We start from the raw sequence: 22,317 nt of genomic DNA on the forward strand, positions 1-22,317 counted from the left end.
GTCGATTTAGAGGCTGCGCACTGCCACATGAAGAGGGGACATTCTAGCTTGAGCTAGCTTCGGCGCCATTCCGGCTCCAACGCGCGACTTCCAAGGTCACATTGGGTAGCTCACTCCACGAACCCTGCGCGTCTACAACTGTGCCGTAGCCTTACCTTCATGAGAGGGTTCACAAATGACTCTTGCGACTTAACACGTCAGCACTACTAAGCAGACATTCGTGCTAGCTGTTGTACCTGTGCTCAATGCAGGCCGCTGGCTACCAGATGCCCACGTACTCTGCATACTTTCCTCACATCTACTTCATGTTCATTGTTTTGGTATAGCCTACCAAGAGCATGGAAACGACCCACTAACACGCCTCTTTCAAGGTTTGTGAGAGGCCGCTGGCTGTGTCGATAGACGTGTGGAGCCTTCTTTGCCACAACCCACTTCTTCATCACAACCCTTTGATTGGCTATAACCCTGCTAGACCTAGCTCTACATGAGTGGACGACAGTACAAAAATCGACGTGGACTACATGTCTGCCTGCCTTCTTCTTCGCTTATCCTTTCAAACTCTCTACTGCATCTATTCGGCGTATCCAGTCACGCTACAGCCCTCTGAGAATGGAATCCTTCCGCGATGCACTGCTAAGCCCGTTTCCCAAGGGCCCATCGGACATCACAAAGTTAGACGACAGCACTCACGACCGGCAGAACGTCCGTGAATGCATCGCCCGCGGGGAGATCGAGCAGCTTCGCCTCGGAGCCTTTACCAACCGAACCTGGATTATCAGTGACCGGTATTGTGCTGTTGGCGACGGAGTCGATTCTCTTGAAGGCTACCTGCATTCTATTTGGCACATCTACTATCAGCTTGGTCGGCTGGCGTCTCATGAAAGCGCTGACCAAGACCGCCTGGTCCTGGATATCGTCCGCATCCAGGGACTTGGCCCCCTAACTAGGCCTGTGTCAGGAAACTACGGCATCGATATCGCACGAACAGTGCAAGGCACGCTGTGGAATGACCTTCCCTTCCTGGCCACGGACATGACGGATTTCTGGATCAACAATTGCGCGCCCATGTCCGGTGTTCATCGCCTCAACTTGGCCTCCTTCTTAGCCAAGCTGGCGTCAACCCGCGTGGCCAACCACAAGATCTGCCAGATCGCTCTCGTCTTGTTTCGCTCCACACTTGAGGAAACACGAGCCCTTTGCAGCCCGGAGACGCCAGACGAGGAAGATCTATCTCGTGACATCCGCAGCCTTACAGTTGCGGATTTGCTGCCAGCTGCTTGCGCATGGATCAAAGGGGCCAACTACTGCCTCATCCAGTTATCCGACGCTTTCTGGAACGACTGCCCAGGCACGCTCAGTCAGGGTGGTCAAAACTTTGTTGAATCTGAGCTAGGAATGCGTTCGCCAATTGGGTTTACGCCGTGGCGATGGATGTACTGGCTGAAGCGTCTGCATGAGATTCGGGATGAGGCACACGCCGCCCATGAGGAGCGCCTGGAAGAGCACGCTACTGATGCCATCGAGCGCATGATCAATAACGTCAAAGAACGCAACGCCGGTATCCTGCGAGCATATCAGAGCGGTGGGCCTGATCTACATCAGGATCCACATCTACTGTGCTTAGTTACGTAACTCCAAAGTGAACAAAAGCGCGCGACTGGGTTGGCACTCCAGCCTGTGTCGTAATGTAATGCAGGATATTCCTAAATTGTGTTTGAACCCCAGGCTAATTTCGCCTTTATTATCGTCATTAAAGGCTAGGAATCTACTCCACCAATGTCATCCCCTACCGCTTGCATGATCTCAGACCAGAAAAATTTAATGTCAACCTCAAGGATAAGAGCTAACGTTTTGACCTTCTTAGAGAAGATACCTGAAAGCCCACGACGAGCGTACGGTTCAGCGGCGCAATTCCAAATCGCTTGAGCGACCAGTCCCGGAGGACTCCAAGACAAATTAAAGATATTGCGAGCGCCAAAGCCGGAGGTGGTTTATACCACAGCCCTCCGCCTACAACGCCTTTCTCTCGGCATCTAGATGAGGGTGTCTGGGTGAGCTTTTGCATTCGACATGCAGCCACAATGTAAGTTCTTCTGTGTAGGCCGAAAGTGAGTGTCAATCGAGAAACAACGTAGTGTTGATGTACATGGCAAATGTGACCATACAATCTCGCTCAATGTGTAATTCCTTTCGACCACTTCACAACGCCCTTGCCGTGGTATAAGAATCGAATGAAGTGCAGCAATAGTCTCTCATTACCATCAACCAAACAATTGACGTTTCTCAACGTTGTAATTCTCTAAACAATGGATGACACATACGGGGACATCACTGAGAAAGAAAAGCAGATGGTGGCAACCCTCGACATATTTTGCAAGATGCGCGGCGCCCAGTACCCTTTGCTCGCTGCGAAGATCCGGGAATTTGATGAAGAGATTGCAGGAAAGGAAGCCAAGTTATTCGCAATCAAAGAGGACCTGGGGTCCAGATTGGATGGTCTAACTGCAGTTAGAGCCGACTGGGCCTTTTCGGGAGACCTTCGCGATATGAAGGAAACCGTCACTGCTTTCGAAGACATACTCCGAGATATCAGGGATGTTAAAAGACGCCGCGCGACGTGGGTTACCAGGGTTCGTGAAATCCAGAAGTTTGACGAAATCCTCAAAGGCACAGCTGCCGGGATACCAACATATTGCGGACCATCCCTAGGAGATAAGGTCATCGCTCGAGCTATAATACCAGATCTCCGACGAGGAAGTCAATCGCAAAAGTCAATCTTGGACACCGCGCCGTCCAACAGCACTGCCACGGCAGACATCCCATCAACGGAGGAGTCATGACGCGCAACTCTGGGCATGACACCTCTGTTACCCATGGGTTTGGCTGTTCTGAGCTCTAGCACACACCAAATTGTATCCACACACGCATCACTTAGATAGCAGGTCCGAAAGGACTATATGAATTTAGTACTCAATGTTTCTTTTTGACTCTGTGCCACGAGTATCGCGTTGACCATGTTGCGTGATGTTGGTATTGATGCAAGGTAACAAGATAAGACCGCGATCGCTCGCCTCTCGAGACAATTATTCTGTAGACTTGCCGTTACGCCATCAATCAACGGTAAAACGTGCCCTTTGTTCGTGGATACATGTTCATTTGGTGGCTGCTCTTTATGATATGTATCATGTAGTTGATCAAACGTTATGTAATAATCCATGCAGGGATGCGCATGTAAAGTGTGTGTCACCATGTTTACAGACTACATTGCGTTCAACGCGCTGGAGTTAGCGAAGTTATGTGGCCCATATCAAATCAGGTCTCTCCCAAATCGAGCCCATTCGAGAAGCCGTCACGTCACTCGGTGTCAGGCGCTCATGCGATGAGTGGGCTACAATAGCAAAGGTAAGTACCTCTGGTTACTGTTAGCTTCCCGTGCTTCGCAACCACTGATCTTGATGACTTCATGCCCTTGGAATAAACACCACCTGGATTTCTTGAAGTGTGTGTGGAAGCACTTCATTGATGTTTCCTCGTCTCCAACTCAAGTCCGGGGCGCCAGCAGCGGCACCGCTATCGACAAACTGCCCCATTTGTAGGGCAAAAGCAAGTAACGTCTACATCGTGCACCGACGAAAGTGCAAATCAGGATACGAGTCGGCAGTTCGACGATCTGCCCTGATATGCGTCTGGGCGGTGATGCATTCTGCTCGTGTTATGTAGAACAAGAACCACAGTGAATCATCAAAGAGCCAGGAAGTCTTCGTCCGAAAGTGTATCGTCGGCGAACTCATCGACGTCCTCGTGGTCTTCCCTTGGGAGAGGTGATACGAAACCGGTGGATGTTGGCATCCCATCGCAGTGGACTGCATCGAGCGAGCATAGCTGCTCAATCGTCGCCGGGGCTTCGGACGGGGCGCCGACTACTATTAGACTGTCAGGGACGGGATATTCGTAATAGTCGATAGAATACTCACCCCTTGGATCTTCGACAAACGAGAATGTTGCGTATTGCTTTTTATTGGTGCCGACGTAGTCCCACTCATAGTAACTATTGGGTGTACTGCCCGTGTGAGTTGTGATATCTACACCAGAACATGCTGATACATACTGTTCCGATGTCGGAGTCTTCACCATACCTTGTGTACTTGTACTCATACAATATCCCACGAATGACGGTGTACAGCGTACTTGCACTTTTCCGTTCAGAGACTTGGAAGAGCAGGTAGACGCCAAGTCTGGGGTGCAGAGAACTTGAACGAAGGATGATGGGGTGCAGGGGACTTGCACTTCTGGCCCATTGTGACTGATGTCGTCTCTCGATGATATGACATTCGAGGATTGTTTGACCTCCACGACCAGGCGGCTGAAGCTCTCGAGATCAATTTTCTTGTCGCGAAAGGCCGTATCCATGAGTCGCCCTTTTGTCGCGTTAGCCTGATATGAAGATGGCGTTGGAAAGAGCATACCGATGCTCACGCGTTGTGACCAATCGAATGCGTAGCGTCGACCGAGACTATCGGTCTGACTGCTTGCGATCGAAAGATGGGAGCTTCCAGGATATGCATCGTAGGCTTGATTGCCATGTACGGTTTCGCGCTTGATTTCTCGCATCTCCAGAAGTAGAGACCTTTTACTACCCAATGCGGCAGGCATGACCGGGGGTGGGTTGCGTATTGCAGTGAGTATGTGTGAAGTGACGTCGGTGCAGCTTGTATGATAAGCGCGTGCTGGGAAAAGACCGCTCGAGCAGTATCTTTGGTGTTGACAAAGTAATAAAGAAAGCGGTTGTCGGATATCTGCCGAGCCCCTCCGTACCAAGCGCGGTTTCAATCTTTCACTGCTGTAAGTTACCACCAAACCTTAAGCAGGCGCATCAAGCCCCCGATTCAAGCACATGTGAAGTACGTATACCAAACCCATTAGCGGATAGAACACTCATGTTGCAGTCGACTGGAAGCTTGCAGCGAATACCTATCAAGAATTAGAGAATAGCTGACGCGCCCGTGTCGCAGCACCAAGACAAGAGAATTGGAAGGACGGCGCGAGATGAGACTGGTCTGACCCTTGACCTAAGTTCAAGAGTGTCGGTCAGAAATTCGACTTGACGTGGTCGCGGAACGGGATGGAAAGGCGGTTACTCTATGCCAACCGAAGCCATCAACGGATAAGGCCAGATTCGCCATCGTCGGTGCTATCATGATTTACATACGTTAATTGCAAACAGTTCGCAGAGTTTGGTAGTGGCGTGCGTAGTAAGAGGCTTCCGACGCGAGGGAGTAAAACGTCGCCTGGACTGGACGTGAATTAATTTATGTGTTGTGTAACTACATTCGTCGGCCACTGGGAGTGAATCCAGTGACTTTGTTGGGTGTACGAGCATAGCAGATCTGCTGATACAGTCAGCCACTGCAGCATGGTCTTAACTGTGATCTGTGGAGGCCTGTGATATGGGACTTACTGGCTAGCAGCTATGCACATGATGTACCAACAGCACAACGCGGGTATTCCATATCGATCACCGGGTGAATGTGTATAGTGTCCGCAGTACTGGTAAACCTCTTCATCCCCAGGCCGGCTGATAGCCAAGCGAAAAAGGAGCTATCCCGGAACTAACCAATTGGTCCAAAAACCAGCAACATTAGTGTTAGGCTCCGATGGTTGAGTCACCGCCGCTGAAGAGCGTTCGCCGATTTCATGAGTCCCGATGGTGAGTAGACTGGCCGACACGGAGTTTATTTTCGCGGTTTCCAGAAGGGGCGCAGGAACGTCAGCGACTGAATCGCGGCAGTGCCCGACATCCAAAAGCAGGATCTCTCCTCATCAGACTGGCAGTTGCTGGACACTTGCGAAACGCGTGCAGATGATGCATGATTGAAAGGCTCCCGAAAGAAGACGAGACGGAAGTGGTGTTGCCGTAGTCAGATCCGCACAGCCAATAGGGAGATGCCAAGCCCGCGAGTTCTGACGTCATCTCCGGAGATTCGACCTGGAGATGCTCACCACAACTTCTCCAACCACATCACTGGAACCGCGCTCATCGGACTCTGATCTGTGTTCTCGCATTGTCCTATTATCACTGTCATCAATGCGTACCTCATCACCCTTCTTTGCGCAAATTGGGACGCGCAGGGCTGAACCAGCTCGAGGCGGCGGGTACCCTGCTCTTGCGCGCCCGTTGCAATAGAGCGAACCGTGCATCCACATCTGCGCGCACAATAGTTTACGCAGGAGTCAGCGCTGCGCTGCATCCGGCGGCACCGATTTATACTCACAATGATCCCCAATATCAGAATAACAGCACCAGCGAGGACTTCGACCGGGGCTGTAGTAGGATCTACTGTAGGCTTCATGTAACGAGAACTGGCTCCTGGGGCACATCGCCAGGTCTTCACACGTTCAGCACTCGGACCCGCTATACCAGAGCGACAAAAGCGCATTTGGCCCACCACAGGCTGCGTTGGACAAGTGCACAACGCCCTGCCGACAAAGGGAAGTCGCTATACGAACGAGCGCTGACTTCTAAACTGTAACCCGTCATCTCTTTGCTAGAATCCCAATCTCCTGCGAAACCTAGGCCTCTCACCGAGCGTCGATGTCAACCGGCCCGCCCCCCTCAATCTCACGGTCCGAATCTGCTTCCCGAAACGCGAACGAGCTCACGAATCATGAGCATCTCGGAATTGCATGTCGCATTTGTCATTGTGACTGGGCATCCCGACTGAACAGACCACGGCGCTTCAAGAAGGCGACGGCGGGCAGCTCCAACAACAAAAGGCGCACCATCAGTACAGCTGCAGCGCACCAAGGGAGCCGACACGGTCGTACTCCTACAGCAGAAGGCATATTTTGCCGGAGCGCGGAAACGGCATCCGCAAGACCTCTGGAAAGATCTGACACAAGGAGATGGCAACTTGCTTGGCTGGTAAGTTACCCCGCCGTCTCTCTCCGAAGTCATATACTAACCATGCTGTTTGGCGCAGCTCTCAGCTCTCCTCATCCTCTCTCTTTCGCATGGAACGCTATCTAAGGCGATGCGACCGCGAACCACGGACACCACCATGTCTCCACCCTCTGCGAATAACCAGGCTTGTCTTCGTGATGACGCAAAGCTAGACAGGTTGCGATATCGATTGCGACGCTCGAATGTGACGGGTGCAAGGACAAACATCAGAGGAATCTTGGAGGACTTGCGGCTGTAGCTGCGACTTGGGCAAGCCCTGATACCTGGGCTGTCGCATGGTGCTGGCCATCGCTCGGAGGTCGAATGCAGGTTGGATTACCCTTCCGCTCCTGGGCATAACACGCCAAAGCCCGGCCACCGCTTTCCGAAACGTGGACGAGGCCCTCCGGTATAAGGGTGCATTGCGCCACGGTCAGCTCGGCCATAGTCTCCAAGAATGCATCTACAGCGCGACTTCGGGCTCATCACGTAGGCGTAAACGGAAGGTCAGGAAGTGGTGAAACTCGGCACGCACGAGGTAGTTTGAGCAGGCCTTCTTGCTCCACTGTGTCGTCTTTATGGCCTTGCAGCAGGTATTGCGCGTTCGTCATGAACGACAACTTACCGAATATGAATGCAGGATCAGGTTCTCCATCAATCGGCAGCTCCATGTCTGCTGCGCGATAGCCGTCAACCATGTTTACGTTCAGTCTGAATCTACCGAACAATATCACAGTATAGGGAGTGTAGCCATTCGAACATCAATTAGCAATCGTTACGGCGTCTATTTCACATCAATGAGCCACCCATTCGAAGCTCCAATGCAGCTTGACGACTCCCGCGGAACATACCTGTCATCGACCAAGCTCTCATCCACTAATATGATCGTGTAGCCAGACATGGGCGAACCTCACGCAACAAATCAGACGAGACTAAGCTCTATTTGCTTCCTTCAAGTCGAACGTGTGCTCGTACTTCGTCTTGTTCGTCAAAGCATGACGACTTTGGATGGAGAAGTTACGTAGACGCAACACGTGTCATCGTTACGAGAACTTGTTAGAAACAACGTGCTGTGATTCTGTACGGCCGAAAGGTATTTCTGGGCTTTGTACTCTTTTGTAACCTTTCCGGCATCGATCAGACCGCGGATGGCTCAGCGGCCAAGATGCCATCAATGGCGTAGAACTTTAGTCCAGGATGAACCTACACACTTTAATATACTCATAGCTTGATGCATGCCACTACTCTGTGTGTTAGAGCTGCCCTATTTCTACAGCCCTAGATCCATATCACCGCGCACGATGCGGCCGTCTTCGCATCCCATGAGCGGGGACCACTGCAGAGCTTTCAGAAGACTTGATTTAGTCGTTTTACTGCGCTCAATCATGCATGAGGGCTTCCAGGATCGAGATGAGATAGCTTCTGCCCGGATAAAATTGTTTGAAAGCTAGCCATGATCGTCGACGGCAAAGGACTGAGTTCACGTGATACTATCGCGCGATAAGCGATAAGCGGGGCCAATCGCGCGACGTCACTTACTCCTTGCTCACCACCTGTGCAGTCTCGTCCGATGCATCATAAAGCCGTTATCCCAACAATTCGCAACATTGGCGCCCTGCGAAAGCTTCAACTCGTCGCGATTGTTCCAACAGGTGCATTACCCAGGCCGAAGCCGGTATGGAACGGTCATCGTTCTGTGCAGCCGTGCCGGCACCCTCGTGGGCATTATCGACATGACCACCACCAGTGTAAGAACGTACAAGTTACCTCCAATGCACCATCACTGACCATGATTAGGACATCATCTTGATAACTGATATCAAAATCACTTTCCTCTCACTTTATATCTCCGCATCGATATTCTCCAAGACGAACCACACGCCAGCCACCGTAATCCACGACACGAACACCAAGCGCGACATCCCATGGCGCACGCTCGCACGCGCAACCGGGATGAGCCCGGCTACATACTACGCCGGCTGAGGATGAGGAGAAGAAGCCAGTGGAGCTTTCAAGGGATGCGGAGCCGCAGGATTGGCCCGGAGTGCTGAGAAGTCTGGAACGCTGGAGCACATCGCGCCTTGGTGGAACGCCGTCGTAGGCTGGATATGGCTGATGTTGCGAGGTCTATATGCATCATAGCGGACGCGCATCTTCAGTCTCCCCTGCATGGCGCCTGTTCGAGTAGCCATCGGATATCTAGTGATATCCCATTCTGACGGCACGAGGCAGGTCACTGTCTGAATCTCCCACTTCGCCATGCTAACAACGACAGGGTTACGCTCTTTAGATCGCGACGCAGCTGAGCTCGATTAGCCACCAATACCGCGCCCATGTCATAACCACCCACACCTCAATGGATGCCCGACGAACGAGACGACGCATATTCCAACGTACACAGCGTCACCATACACACGGGAAGGGGTGAGGTGTGACTGCGGCCAACCTATGTGCTGTACCATAAGAATATGACTGGACTTCACGCGGAGTGAGAAAGTCTTTTCAAGATGAGCTGTTCAGGTCGGATCGCGGCCCTACATCAGCGCAAGAGGACGGTAGTCTCATGCAAGATAACCGGGACGCAACAATTATCGCTATGGGGCATTCGTATCAAGTTTCGGCATGGTTATGCCATCGCGCAATGGTACATTAAACACAATTTCTGAGTCGCCTCGACCATTCAATCGACACCAAGTGAACGCGCACTCAATTTGTCTTATACAAAGCTTCAAAGATAGATCTAACTCCCCTGCTCCGCCAATCTTTTCACAGCCTTTACGCATACAACTTGATCCCCTCCAGGTTCACGCCCACTACCCGATCGGCGCACAGCGAGTCGAACAACTTTTCTCTCATATATTTGAGGACCTGCTTTGCTTCCAGAAGAGAGAACTGCTTTTCGACTGGGAGCTGGCCGTTGATGATCTTTAACACTTTGTCAAACGGTATTTCTTGAGCCTTTGGGTTCGTGATCGCGAACGTGTACAGACCCGTCCGAAAAGCACGGTAGCGCCCTGATTTCACCAAGCACCTTCTCCGCGGAGACTTATACCCATCGATGGGGGAAGAAGGCTCCGTGTCCGAGGCTTGCTCATCATCTTCGCTGGTAATCTCGACGGGGCTGCTGCTGCGCGAAGAGCCGGAAGGCACGTCTTCGTTCAGCTGGACACCTGCGGGTGTAGGTGTGGAAGGAAACGGAACGTCGGTTTCGCGATCTTGGTCGTTCATCGAGAGGGGCGTGAACGCTCTCACGAGACTCTGTTGACTCTTTGCGCTCTTGTTGACCGAAACCGAGCTCTTTTGATGTTGGGCGATCCCGATGTCATCATCACCGTCGTCGTCCATGCAGATGGGCGCGGCTTGCGTACCCTCAGCAAGATTATCGAGAGTTACTCGCGATTTCAGAGAGGTCGGCGTGATACGAAGCTGGCCATTAGTCCGGAAGCCAGCGGTCTTCTTTTCCTTCGGCAATACGGACGGCGCTGCCTACATTTACATCAGGTCCATGCTACCGGTAATGTCGATCTCCTCAACGCATGATACTCACTTTCTTGGGCAGTGGACGATTCTTGGTCTGGCCTTTTCGACTGCGTGGCGCCCCGTGTCCGGATCGCGCACCGCGTGTGCTCTTCTCCTTACTCGCCTTTGTAGAACTAGTCGCAGCTTTCGCATTCGGCAACAAGGACTATGTTGTCGATTAGAACATACTTGAAGCTGATGAAGCTGTCTGCTTACCGGTTTTCGGATTCTGAACCCGTACTTGCTCTACATAACCTGTTAACATCGAGTGGACTAATGGCGCACGAGGGGTCAACGTACCAGCGCCATGCTGACTGATGGGTTATATCAAGCAACGATACTCTTGAGTCTAATTGCAAGAGAAAGGACAACGAAAGAATTTGCTGGAACGCCATTTTATTGTGGAAGTGAACGCGCCAAGCAGAGATACCCCTGCTGTCGCCCTGGGTGGAAAGGCCGCAGGAAAAGTGAACGTGGGTCGGACTCGCAGGGCGAAAGGGAGAGCGCAAGGTGAAGAGTAATGTTCGGATAACCTAGAGCGACGGCCTTAAGATACTCCACACAGTTATAATACTGTCAATACCGCCCGACATATGAACTGCACGCTCGCGTGCACGGGGTAATGATAAAGGAGGTATGCAGTGTTCTCAGTATGTCAAACGGTTGGCGTGGAAGTCATAGTGGATCACTTCCGCACATTTGTTCAAGAGAAGCGTTCTTGGAGCGGTGACTGTGGTTTCCTCTGGAGCGAGAAAGCGCGCACGGATCAAGGTGCGGAGATTGGTATAGCGAGAGAGGGAGAAGAGGGAAACACCGGTGGGGCAAATCATGAGCGCCTAGGAGTCAAATTTGTTTAGGCAACAAGTCTATACGCACCATCCACGGCGACACGGCTCTGCGCTGTGATTCCTTAGCACGCGTCCTTATTGCGAATCACGTACTACGACCTCACGATCGACAGGCCAAATTCGCTCACGCAAATCATGACGTCCAAAACCTTGGAGCTCTCGGATATCTTCGAGAGTGCATGGGAGACTATCTGTGCGTCGCTTCCAAGGCTCCTGTTAGTAAAGAATGGAGGAAAGGGCACGACAAAGAGCAGCATGCGCCACATGTTCGAGGGTCATTTGGGGGAGTGGAACATCCAAGACGAGCTGGAGGACTTCTTAGCTGCTATCAAGCCAAGGTGAGTAGTAACCCTATATGAGCAGCATTGGGGACAAATACTGACCATCTACACCCGCGTATAGTTTCGATAACTGCCCACTCATGACGAACGTGAACACTCCGGTGATTCTTGTACATCATCCAATCTTCGTCACAGAAGAGGGGGGAACAATGGCGGCAGAAATCGACGTCGATGGGCGCATCAAGCAAAATCTGGCAACGCCAGTGCGAACGGTTGTACATGCGCTTGCAAGATGCAGATCCGAAGCCGATGCAATGCTCCTGCCCATTCACATTGAATACTCTAGGTAAGCCCACTGCGCGACATGCATGTGAAACATTCACTGACGTTGTACCCGCCGGTTCCCAGCTCTAAAGGTGAGGATGTCAAATCACGCCCGAAAGACCAGGAGCCCGACCTCATCCTCAATGTTTCCGACTCGAACGGCGGCGATGAGACAGTGCGCATCATAGGAGAATTCAAGATGTGCACGACTCATAATCTAGCCAAGATGATCAAGGATCCCGCCTCTAAAAGCGCAGGATCGTTGCGCAACCTTCTTGGTGAGTTATGACATGTCTCTGCGAGTCCGCACAGCATTGTCACACCAAGCATTGAACGTCCTCGATCGCGCTAACTCCCCATCACAGGGCAGCCCGCCAAGTATATGTACAAATACAAGATTAAGTACGGCATCGTCTCGACTTACAACGAAACTATCTTTCTCAGGATCGAACCGCGCAAATCCAATCCGGAAGAGTATGGTCTTTATTACTCGCCCGTCTTCCGCTACGATACCCCGACTTGTGTGGACGAGGGGACCAACGTACACACATTCGGTACCCGCTTCGCAACTCTCTTTATGTTACACAAGGTCGTCGATGATGGAGGTGAAGGCTGGAGGTTGAAAGCGAGCGATATTCCGAAGCAAGATGATTGGTACTCTCGGACGGTTGCTGCCGACACTCCCGCAGCAGCTGTAGGGTCGCCCTACCTCGGCAAAACACCACTCTTACCCTCCGAAACACCACCCTTACCCTCCAAATCACCACCCTTACCCTCCGAATCCATGATTCGGCGACTGCGTTCCAGGAATCAGCTCTCAAACGTTCTGACACCTATCAAAGAATCGCCCATGAAAGCTGCGAATGCGATCAAAAAGACGGTAAAAGGACTGAAAGACAACTTGAAGCGGTCCAGGGCACAGAACACAAAGAATAGCCCGTCACCAAAGCCCAGGTCTCCGCGCAAGGTCAGCTGGGCAAAGACTCCTCCCCAAAGTGCCGAGCATTCCGAGGCTACAGAGTCAGGGCGCAGTTCTGAGGTGGCTAATATCGACGATGGCGATGATAGTGAATACATCGATGATGGTTTTGACCCGTCTGACGATACTGATGGACCTGAGGAGCTCGATGAAGCGGGGACGCAGGCTGAGAACCTTGTTCGGCTGCGTAGGTTGGAACAGAGTACACCAACGCCACTAAGTAGAAGTGGAAGAGTTTATCATAGCTGAGCCGAGTAAGGCAGCTATGAATAATTTTCGGGCATGGAGAAGCGGTGAGAGATGCCCCAGCTATATGCAGAGTTGGAAGTCAGCACGGGCGCAGTAGGCGACACTGATCTGGGATATCGTAGTCAGCTTTGGAACATTAAATGACGGTTCGTTGAAAAGGGTTGGTGATACTTTGCATTCTCAAGAGCTCTCTCTTCGTATCAATGTATGTGAACAGATCTTAGGAGATATTAGTGGTGTATACCCAACAGTACATCTAAGAGGCCCAAAGTATAGGCAGCGGAGCGACGGAGTTCATGAGTAGATCTGATCGGCTCTCGTGTGCATGAATGGCACCTGGGTACTTACGAGACTCGCTGTTCTGGCTTACTCAATTGCGGCCCTCCATGATGATTACTAATTGGTTCTCAAGGGGAGTAGTACCTTTCTCGAGACTGCAATAATAACTCTTTGTTTAACACATTCAATATCAACTGCGAGACGTCTTGACTTCAGGCTCGAAAGCGGAGCCTTGAATTGGCCAATGATCACTGATCCAGGATGGCGCTAAGTCGGACTGAGCTAGTACCAGAGTTAGCGCATTTCCGACTGGAGCTTAGTCGGCCGGTGCAACAACACACTGGGGCCCTAACATCGGTCCACCTCTGCATCATTGTACACGCTGCAGTATTCTCCGTTCATATATCTCCAGGATGACCTCTCGTCCCATCTCCAACACTTCGAGCTCCTCCGGCGACTCTCACAAGCCCGAGAGTGATGTTGCCCCCAGTCATGCGAAAGCCCGCAAGCCAAGGCCGTCACCCAAGTGGCTGCGCGACAATCCATACGTCGGCAAAATCTTCCGCACCACCAAAGATGCGCGATGGAGGATACTCGCACCGCTATCAACGCTGGAGTTCCAGGATGACCACAGTCCCTGCGAAGCGCGCCAGGTCTACACATGTGTCTGCCTAGATGAGCCCTGGAAAGCCATCGGCGAGTGTGTAGTCAAAGTCAAGTTCCAGTAAGTAGCAGTCCTTAATCTCCTAGACATGTTAATAACCGTATCAGAATTCGCGCGAGTAGGCGTACAGTTGAGGAGTACCAGGAAATGATCGATGATGGCGAGGCGGAGCTACGTGATCAAAACGACACCAGAGGCACCAGATTGCCTGCATACAAGGATCACCTCAAGCTGTGCACCACGCCTACCACTTCACTCTCGAGTCCCGCGACAAGAAATGAGATAGAAGCTCTTGACCATCTTGGGCATGGAAAATGTCAGCATTCTCCCTGGCTCTGTGGTACGTCTGAAGGCACGGTGCGCCCGGGTTTCCATTATGAAGCCATAGATGGAGGCTATCGTGTCCTTATGCTCATGAACAAGTTGCCTGGGGTGACTTTGTCAATGGAAATGTTCTGTGAGATGGCTCCTGAGAAGAGGAAGGTTGTCCGAGAAGCCTTCAAAGTTGCATGGCTGTAAGTTTTCCTCTACCAGTCCCGGGCCTATCGTGCTGACCTTTCAACAGTGCCGTGGTGAAATGTGGGGTTGTGCCAATCGATCGTGGCCTGCACAATATCATGTGGGATCAGGAGACTTGCAAGTGGTAAGTAGGCTCCCTGTTTTCCATGAGTAAAATGCTAACGCTCGCATTGTAGTTACCTTCTCGACTTCGAAGAGGTTGACAAGCTTCGCGCGAACGAAATGAGCGCTCCCAGCCTAGAGGATGATGAGCTGGACATGTGGATACCTAATGAAGATGAAGTCGCAGAGTATTTGGCGTACTAGGATGATCGAGTTTCTTGCGTTGGTCAGTGGTCGACTGGGGGAGCGCCCGTGGTAAACGGGGTCAGACATCGGGCCGTTGTACAAGGAGCTTGGTCTTCAGCACATATCTTTGATCGTGATAAATACTCACGTATGTAAGCTGATCCATACAATTTCGATCGCATAAAGACACTGCCCGAAAACGCATCTGTGATGAACTCATGAAGTTCGAAATCGCCGCGGAAGTCTTCCTTTTCGGGTGCTAGCGCGGCCGAGAAAGCCCCGAGCCCAAGGCTCATTGAACGCCGCGTCACCACCTCGCCTTCTCCTCCTCAACTTCCAGCACTTCCCTGGCTAAGGAATTCCGCTCTCAGCGACTCGTTGTGAGCCACCAAACGACACTGCAACTGCTCTGATGTGCTGAATCTAGTTATGCCTTCTTAGACAGACATTAGTTATTAATAACCTTCTATTGTAATTATAAACTAATTTATTAATAAACTACCTAGGTAAACAGCTTACTTTATATATTATTTACCTACTTCTAAACGCTCTATCTACTCTTAACTAAAACTAAATACTTCTCTTTAAGAGTAGCGCGCGTTTACTAATAAATTATTTTACCTTTTACTTTTTAGTAGGCAGTAAACCTTAGAGCTTATACTATTCTTTAGCTTTAACTTTCTTAAATATCTACCTAAGTCTAATACTATGCTAGAAAGTTTTAAATAGCTATTTAACTAGAGGCTTTATAAGCCTATTAGTAAGGTTTACCTTACTACTTACTTATTCTATTTAGATTAGACCTTTTTTAATCTTCTCTCTAACAAAATAGTAGTAAATATTAATATACTTAGTTCTAGTATAAAATATTAAGTTCTTTACTAGAGTAAGAGCTTCTTTATTATTACCTAGAATTTTAACTAGTTAGAGAGCACTACTAGTTAAATAGCTAAGTAATTATAGTAAGGTACCTAGCTAAATAGCTTCTTTAGCAGCCTCTAATTTAGTAATATACTTAGCTTTATAACTTAATAGCGCTACTATAGCTTATCTTTTTAAACTCTAGCTAATAGCTATACTATTTAGAAAAAAGATATAGCCTCTAGTAGAGCGCCTATTAATCTTCTTACTCTAGTTTGTATTAGTGTATCTAACTAACCTACTACTTAAATTTAAATTAATTTTAAGCTTTATATTAGTAGTACTCTTTAAGTACCTAAGTACTCTTTTAGCTACCTTAAGGTATTTCTTTAATAGATTAGCTATAAACTAGCTTAGTTAAGAGACTAAGTAGGTAATATCTAGCTAGATATATAGTATTAAGTATATTAGAGAGCTAATAAGTAATTAATATTAGCAGCGCTTTTAAGTTATTACTATAAGAGTATTAAGCTCTAGAACTAATTTATTATCTATTAGTATAGTCTTTAGAAGAGTGCTAGCTACCTCTAGGTTAAATTTATTTATAATTTACTAGGCATAAGCTCTCTATAATAGCTAGAGCTTTAAATATTTACTATCTTTTATCTATTTTTAGCTAATTTTAATACCTAGGTAGTAAGAAGCTTTACCTAGGTTAGTTATTTAAAACTAGCGTTAGAGCTTTCTCTTAAGATAATTAATTACACTATAGTTATAGTAGAGAATAAGTAGATTATTAATATAGACAGCTATAATAATACTAGCCTATTTATTACTAAAAACGCTATAATTCTCTATTAAAGATTTAAATTCTAGAGCTTAAAGAGTAGCCTTTAAAATAGCGTACTAGATTCTAAAGGCCTATTTTAGGCTATAAAGCGCCTTACGCAGATAGTAAACTTAGCTAGAGTACTAGTTATAAAAGTTAGATAGTAGCTTAATATAGACCTTAGCGTCTATATTACTATATAGAAAGGTAGTTTTAATATCTATTTATTTAATATACTAGCCTAAAGAGTATACTAGTATAAATAAAGCCTTATAGCTTATTAGCTTTACTATAGAAGTAAAGGTTTTATTAAAATTAACCTTATATTTCTACTTAAATCTATAGATAACCTAGTAAGATTTATAGCGCACTAGCTTACTATTAGCGTCTACTTTTATCTTATAAATATATTTACTACTTAGAACTAAAGCTTTATAGAGAAGGTTAGCTCTATTAATAAGCTGCTAGGTATTATTATTAGTTAGAGATTTGCACTTCTTAGCTATTAAATTAAGCTAAAGATAACTATTCTAGCTACCTATAGTAGTATTATAGTTTTTTAGTTTAGTAATATAGTATCTAGTTTTATTAAGTAGCGTAAGCTAGGCCTAGTTCTAGTGCTTCTTAAGAGAGCTAAAAAAGGTAAGCTACTAGATAGTAGTATTATAGTTATCTAGTAATTAAATTTAAGCTAGTACTTTACTAGCTAGAGGCTCTCTATAGAAGACCTAAAATTTATTATTAAAATCTCTAGTCTAAGAGACTAAGAAGTAGTAGGCTAAAAGAGGTAGTTACTAAAATTAACGCTCTCTCTTAAGCTAAGTAGTAGCCTTATTATTAAGAGAAGTAATTTTAGTGCTACTATTATATACTATAACTAGTATAGATAGTAGCTTACTTAAGTAGATATCTTTATAAAATAGAAGGTTACGTGCTAATTTAATATAGCTCTTATTACTATTCTAGACCTAGTATAGATTTTCTATAGACTAGTTTAGGTACCTAAGTAAGTAATAGCGCTTAGTGTAGTTACTAAGCTTTTTTAGAAGCTTACGTAGTGTTAGTTTCTAATATTTACATCTAAGAGCGTAAAGCTAATTTATAAGTAGCGCTAAGCTCTAGAGCTACTTATAGAGTATTAAATCTTATAGATTAGCTAATATTAGTAAAAGATTTACTAGCTACACTATAGATCTAAAGACTTCTCTATAGTAGACCTCTAGTAAGTTTAAGTAAGAAAGAATAGCGTAAATATAAAAGCTTATAATACTTATACTTTACTCTAAAACTCTATTCTATTTAGAGTTATAGAGCACTATTATCTTTTTTATAATATCTAAATTATTATAAAAGATATTAAGCTCTCTATTAATAAATTTAGTACTATTATTATAGTAAAAAGATTAGATAATAATACTAAAAGTAGTTTAAACCTAGGCTACAAAGCTTTTAAGCTTTATCTAGGTCTCTCTTTTACTTTTTATAATATACACCTAGTAATAGTAGAAGTAATTATCTATAAGTAAGAGGCTATAGACTTTTTATTAAATTCTATAGTTATCTATAATAGTAACTACTCTAGAAAGATTAGTAAACACGCGCTTAAAAGGCTTTAAAGCTCTTTTTACTACTATACACTAATTCTTTCTAACTAGTCTAGCCTAAAGATAGATTTTATAAGAAGCTATAGAAGCTACTATAAATTCTATGTTAAGTAATTTTAGAAGCTATTAAAGGCGTAACTTCTTTAAATAGTCTAGCTATAGATACTAAATATAGAAAGATACCTAGGTATAGAGCGTAGTTAAATTTAAATATTAAATATAGGTAATAGCTACTAGAGCTTTCTAGGTGCGCAAGACGTAGAGGTTATTATCTTAGTAAGAAGCTTTAGTAAGTAATTTATCTATAGATACTTAAATAATTTATACTAAGTATCTATAGGTATAGAAGGCTATATCTATAGGCTTACCTTTTGTAAGTATAAGATTCTGCTAGAAGATAATATTAAATAGCAGACCTAGAGTAAATATAATACCTATAAGTTTAAAATTCTTATAGTAGATTCTACTATTTAAATTCTTAATAGAGATAGGTAGAATAATAGTGCCTCTATAAGTAATAGATATATTACTACTAATACTTTAAAGAAAAGAGCTAGAAGCTACTAGAAGTAGAGTTATAAAATACTCTCTAAACTCTATTATATAGCTTATAGCGCTGCTATCTAGAACCTAGTTAGCTAGAGTAACTTAACTTATAAAAGCTATAAGAATAGTAGAGAATCTAGATACTATTCTTACTACCTAAGCTAGAGAGTTATCTAGATAGCTAAAATTAGGTAGAAAGGTTATATAAGTAATAAGAGAGGTTTAGCTAAAATTTTATATTTTAACCTAACGCTTTAATAGGTCTCTAGTATCTATAGTAGAGGTACCTCTTTTATGTTTAGGCTTCTTACTTTTATTACCTTTTCTACTCTAGCCTTTAGCTATACAGCGCTAGTAATTATCTTTCTAAGTAGAATAAAAATAGTAGTATTTCTTTTCTACTCTAAGACTACTTTTCTTTATATAGATATACTCTAGATAATTACACTAAACGTACTAATCTTTACTATTAGGCTCTGTTGTTTAGAGGTTATTACCTACTAGTTAGATAATAAGAGTAAGAGAGGCGCTATTAGATTTACGCTTATAGTGCTCTTTATTAATAATATTACTAGTAAAAGTATTAAAATTCTTAGGTAGATCTAGATTAATAAAAGTCTTATCTTAGTATAAAAGACTAACTCTATTATTAAATTTAGAGCTAAGTTTAGCTAAGAACTATAGATTTATAATCTAACTAGACAGAATATATCTTAGATTAACTACCTAGAGTAAATTTTAAATTAGATTTAACTTATTCTTAAAGGCTATTACATTAGCGTAATACTCTAGGCTAGAGTTAATAAAGCGCTAAAAGAGTAAGAAGATATATACACTTCTCTTAGCTTTATAATACTCTTCTAGTAGTTTTAGAGCTATAACTAGCTCTAAAAAGTCTAAAATAGATATCTAGATACTTAGAGTTAGTAATTATTTAATAAATTTAAGTATAAGTAGATAGTTCTATAGGCTTATAAATTTACTAGACTCTAGGTAAAGTAGTTCTATAAATCTACTAGTAATAGTAGTAGATTCTAGAGAATTTAACTAGTCTACGTAGTTATAAAGTTCTTCTAGACATAGCTAGTCTTTCTAGCTTATAATATAGTAGATAAGCTTAAAATCTAGCCTATCTACTAGAGGTAGTACTACTAAAGGTACTACTACTATTACTAGCGCAGTTAAAATAGTAGCCTATACTAAAGCTTATAGTTAAGCTTATATAATACTTAGGCTTTATTCTATAAATAGCGCTAGACTTAAGTCTAGCGTTATTATAGACTAGAAGACCTCTATATAGCTACTATAAGAATTTACGTAGACTATAGGTCTACTAGTTATTAAAAGCGTAGTAGTTACTACTTATACCTTTTTATAAGCTTTTTACTTATACTTCTTATATATAAGATATTAATAGGTAGTCTTAGGTATCTTATCTTCTAATACTAAGACTAATATTAGTAAATTATTCTCTAGCGTAGAGAGGCGTAGTCTAAGATATACATAGTTAGAGTTAGCTTTATTATCTTACTAGCTATAGCTAGTTACTTTTTTTATCTTTCTAGTAATAGATAAGTTATAATAGTTCTATTTTCTTACCTTTTTAGGTAGAGAAACAGGCGTCTTGCGCGTAGAACTAGTGTCTACTATTATAAAGTAGCTCTACTTAAGTAAGCTTATAAAGTACGCTTATACACTTAATTTAGAGTACGCTTATATACTTAATTTAGTTTACTAGTAATTATAATAAGTAGAGTACTTATTAGTAAGATTTATTAATTCTGTTTTAATATATAGTATACTAAAAATGCTAATTAGTTAAAAATTTTGCTATTAGATAGAAAACAGGTAGTAGCTAAAGCTACTCTATACTAACTAGTCTAACACGTAATAGGTATAATAAGTTACGCTAACCTATTAGTTCTTAATTAAAAGAGGTATTCTATAGAAATATACGCACTACTCTATTATTAAGTAGAACTCTTCTTTTAGACTTCTTTTAGCTTCTTTTTTATTCTTATAGAATGTTACACTTTAAGATTAGACTAGTTTACCTAACCTTTAGAGTAGCGTTCTAGATTAAAATTTAGTTTTTTAGCTATAATTTAGTAGAGTTAGAGACTCTACTAGTGTTACGCATTACTAAGATAACTATTTAATTACTTTACTATTTTAAAGTTTAGCTAGTAGCACTTACATTTTAAATAATAGTCTAATACTATTATTTTTTATTTAGTTTACTACAGCTTATTTAGGTACTATACTATAAGAATAGTTATCTATTACTAGGCTAGCGTCTCTTGCGTAGCTATATTTACTAAATAGATTTAGTAGCTATAGCTTTTTAGGTACTACGTAGTAAGGCTTCTAACTATTACTTGTCTAGCGTCTCTTATATAGCTATAGTATACTAGAAATTCTCTACTTACTATTAAGATATTATAGATTTTACTTATAGGCGTCTTTTAGATAGTATAGTAGCTTAGAAATAATTAGTTTAGTTTATTTATAGTAGAATAACTACTTTTAAGAAAGCGCTAGGCTTATAACTTATTATAATTATAAACTAATTTATTAATAAACTACCTAGGTAAACAGCTTACTTTATATATTGTTTACCTACCTCTAAACGCTCTGTCTACCCTTAACTAAAACTAAATACCTTCGTACCTAGTTGGCTTCAACACGTTAGCGCGAAACCCGACTTCGCCCGCATAGCTATCGCCACACACTTTGGGTGTTGAGATCTTCCTCCGAAGTGGCTGTATCATGATAGGTGTTTGTGCGTGGTACTGTTATCTCCACAATGCCAGTTACCCATGATGTGCCTCATCGAAATCACCACGAAAAGTGCAACTATGCTATGGAGATTAAGGCGAACGCAACGAACTTCGGAGATTATACATCATGAGACGCGAGGTCGTAGCAGTGAACGGCACATGTATACCTAAGTTTATTCCCCGTCTCATCTCTTCAATCGTCACATCCTGTCTTCCTTGTCCTCCAGCCTGCTTATTACGCAGTACAACAATGCCCTATGAACGATGAGCTACATGGCATTTGTGCAACAGGGTACTTGATGTCGCCAACATCTGCATCGTATTTCGCTCCATACACTCAACTGAACTTAGACAGGTGAATACTCACTAAGATAATGTGTGCATTAACTTGCAAAACAAGCGACAAGCATTGGGGCCAACCTTGAGAAAAGACGAGAGGAGCGACACCAAAACCACATACAAACGACGTTGAACAAGAAGCCACAAAAGAAGCATCCACCAGTGCACCATACCCGACGATGAGCGAGAAACCATACCTTCTCCTACCGACTCCGACGTCCTCCCTTCTCCGTACAGCCAGAGCCCGTCTTTCATGGCTGCAGCATGTTTACGACCCCTCGCGCCTTCGGTCGAACTCGTCAACGCAATGCATAATTGCAGCGACACCCAGCTCGGCGCACGAGAAGATCGCCCTTTCCTTCTTCCAAAGGCGCTCGTCCATCCTTTTCGTCTTTCCAACCTTATGCGAGATGTGGAAATTATGGAAGTACCCGCATATCTGACAAGGCAAGCGGGCCTTGATGTTAT

The 22,317-nt window shown here is 44.8% G+C and overlaps 6 protein-coding genes across 6 annotated transcripts; 4 read left to right on the forward strand and 2 right to left on the reverse strand.

Annotated features, from left to right (window-relative positions):
• Positions 1–609: 609 nt before the first annotated feature.
• Positions 610–1,632, forward strand: J4E87_010333 (uncharacterized protein; the record flags this gene model as incomplete). The annotated part of the gene is made up of 1 exon (XM_049381907.1): positions 610–1,632. One exon carries the CDS (start codon positions 610–612, stop codon positions 1,630–1,632), a length of 1,023 nt encoding a protein of 340 aa, XP_049228371.1.
• Positions 1,633–2,306: 674 nt separating this feature from the next.
• J4E87_010334 (uncharacterized protein) lies at positions 2,307–2,840 on the forward strand (the record flags this gene model as incomplete). The annotated part of the gene is made up of 1 exon (XM_049381908.1): positions 2,307–2,840. The coding sequence occupies one exon, from the start codon at positions 2,307–2,309 to the stop codon at positions 2,838–2,840; it is 534 nt and encodes a 177-aa protein (XP_049228372.1).
• A 901-nt stretch (positions 2,841–3,741) lies between these two features.
• Positions 3,742–4,298, reverse strand: J4E87_010335 (uncharacterized protein; the record flags this gene model as incomplete). The annotated part of the gene is made up of 2 exons (XM_049381909.1): positions 3,742–4,048; positions 4,282–4,298. The coding sequence occupies 2 exons, from the start codon at positions 4,296–4,298 to the stop codon at positions 3,742–3,744; spliced, it is 324 nt and encodes a 107-aa protein (XP_049228373.1).
• A 5,417-nt stretch (positions 4,299–9,715) lies between these two features.
• Positions 9,716–10,768, reverse strand: J4E87_010336 (uncharacterized protein; the record flags this gene model as incomplete). Its single annotated transcript, XM_049381910.1, has 3 exons — positions 9,716–10,426; positions 10,488–10,625; positions 10,760–10,768. The coding sequence occupies 3 exons, from the start codon at positions 10,766–10,768 to the stop codon at positions 9,716–9,718; spliced, it is 858 nt and encodes a 285-aa protein (XP_049228374.1).
• A 674-nt stretch (positions 10,769–11,442) lies between these two features.
• Positions 11,443–13,115, forward strand: J4E87_010337 (uncharacterized protein; the record flags this gene model as incomplete). The annotated part of the gene is given in 4 exon segments (XM_049381911.1): positions 11,443–11,645; positions 11,997–12,190; positions 12,278–13,078; positions 13,093–13,115. 4 exon segments carry the CDS (start codon positions 11,443–11,445, stop codon positions 13,113–13,115), a joined length of 1,221 nt encoding a protein of 406 aa, XP_049228375.1.
• A 717-nt stretch (positions 13,116–13,832) lies between these two features.
• On the forward strand, positions 13,833–14,908 carry J4E87_010338 (uncharacterized protein; the record flags this gene model as incomplete). The annotated part of the gene is made up of 4 exons (XM_049381912.1): positions 13,833–14,143; positions 14,191–14,598; positions 14,649–14,726; positions 14,779–14,908. 4 exons carry the CDS (start codon positions 13,833–13,835, stop codon positions 14,906–14,908), a joined length of 927 nt encoding a protein of 308 aa, XP_049228376.1.
• Between the last annotated feature and the right edge of the window lie 7,409 nt (positions 14,909–22,317).

Source organism: Alternaria ethzedia, assembly GCF_023757985.1.
Source record: "Alternaria ethzedia strain BMP 0044 chromosome Unknown scaffold_46, whole genome shotgun sequence".
Taxonomy (NCBI): domain Eukaryota; kingdom Fungi; phylum Ascomycota; class Dothideomycetes; order Pleosporales; family Pleosporaceae; genus Alternaria; species Alternaria ethzedia.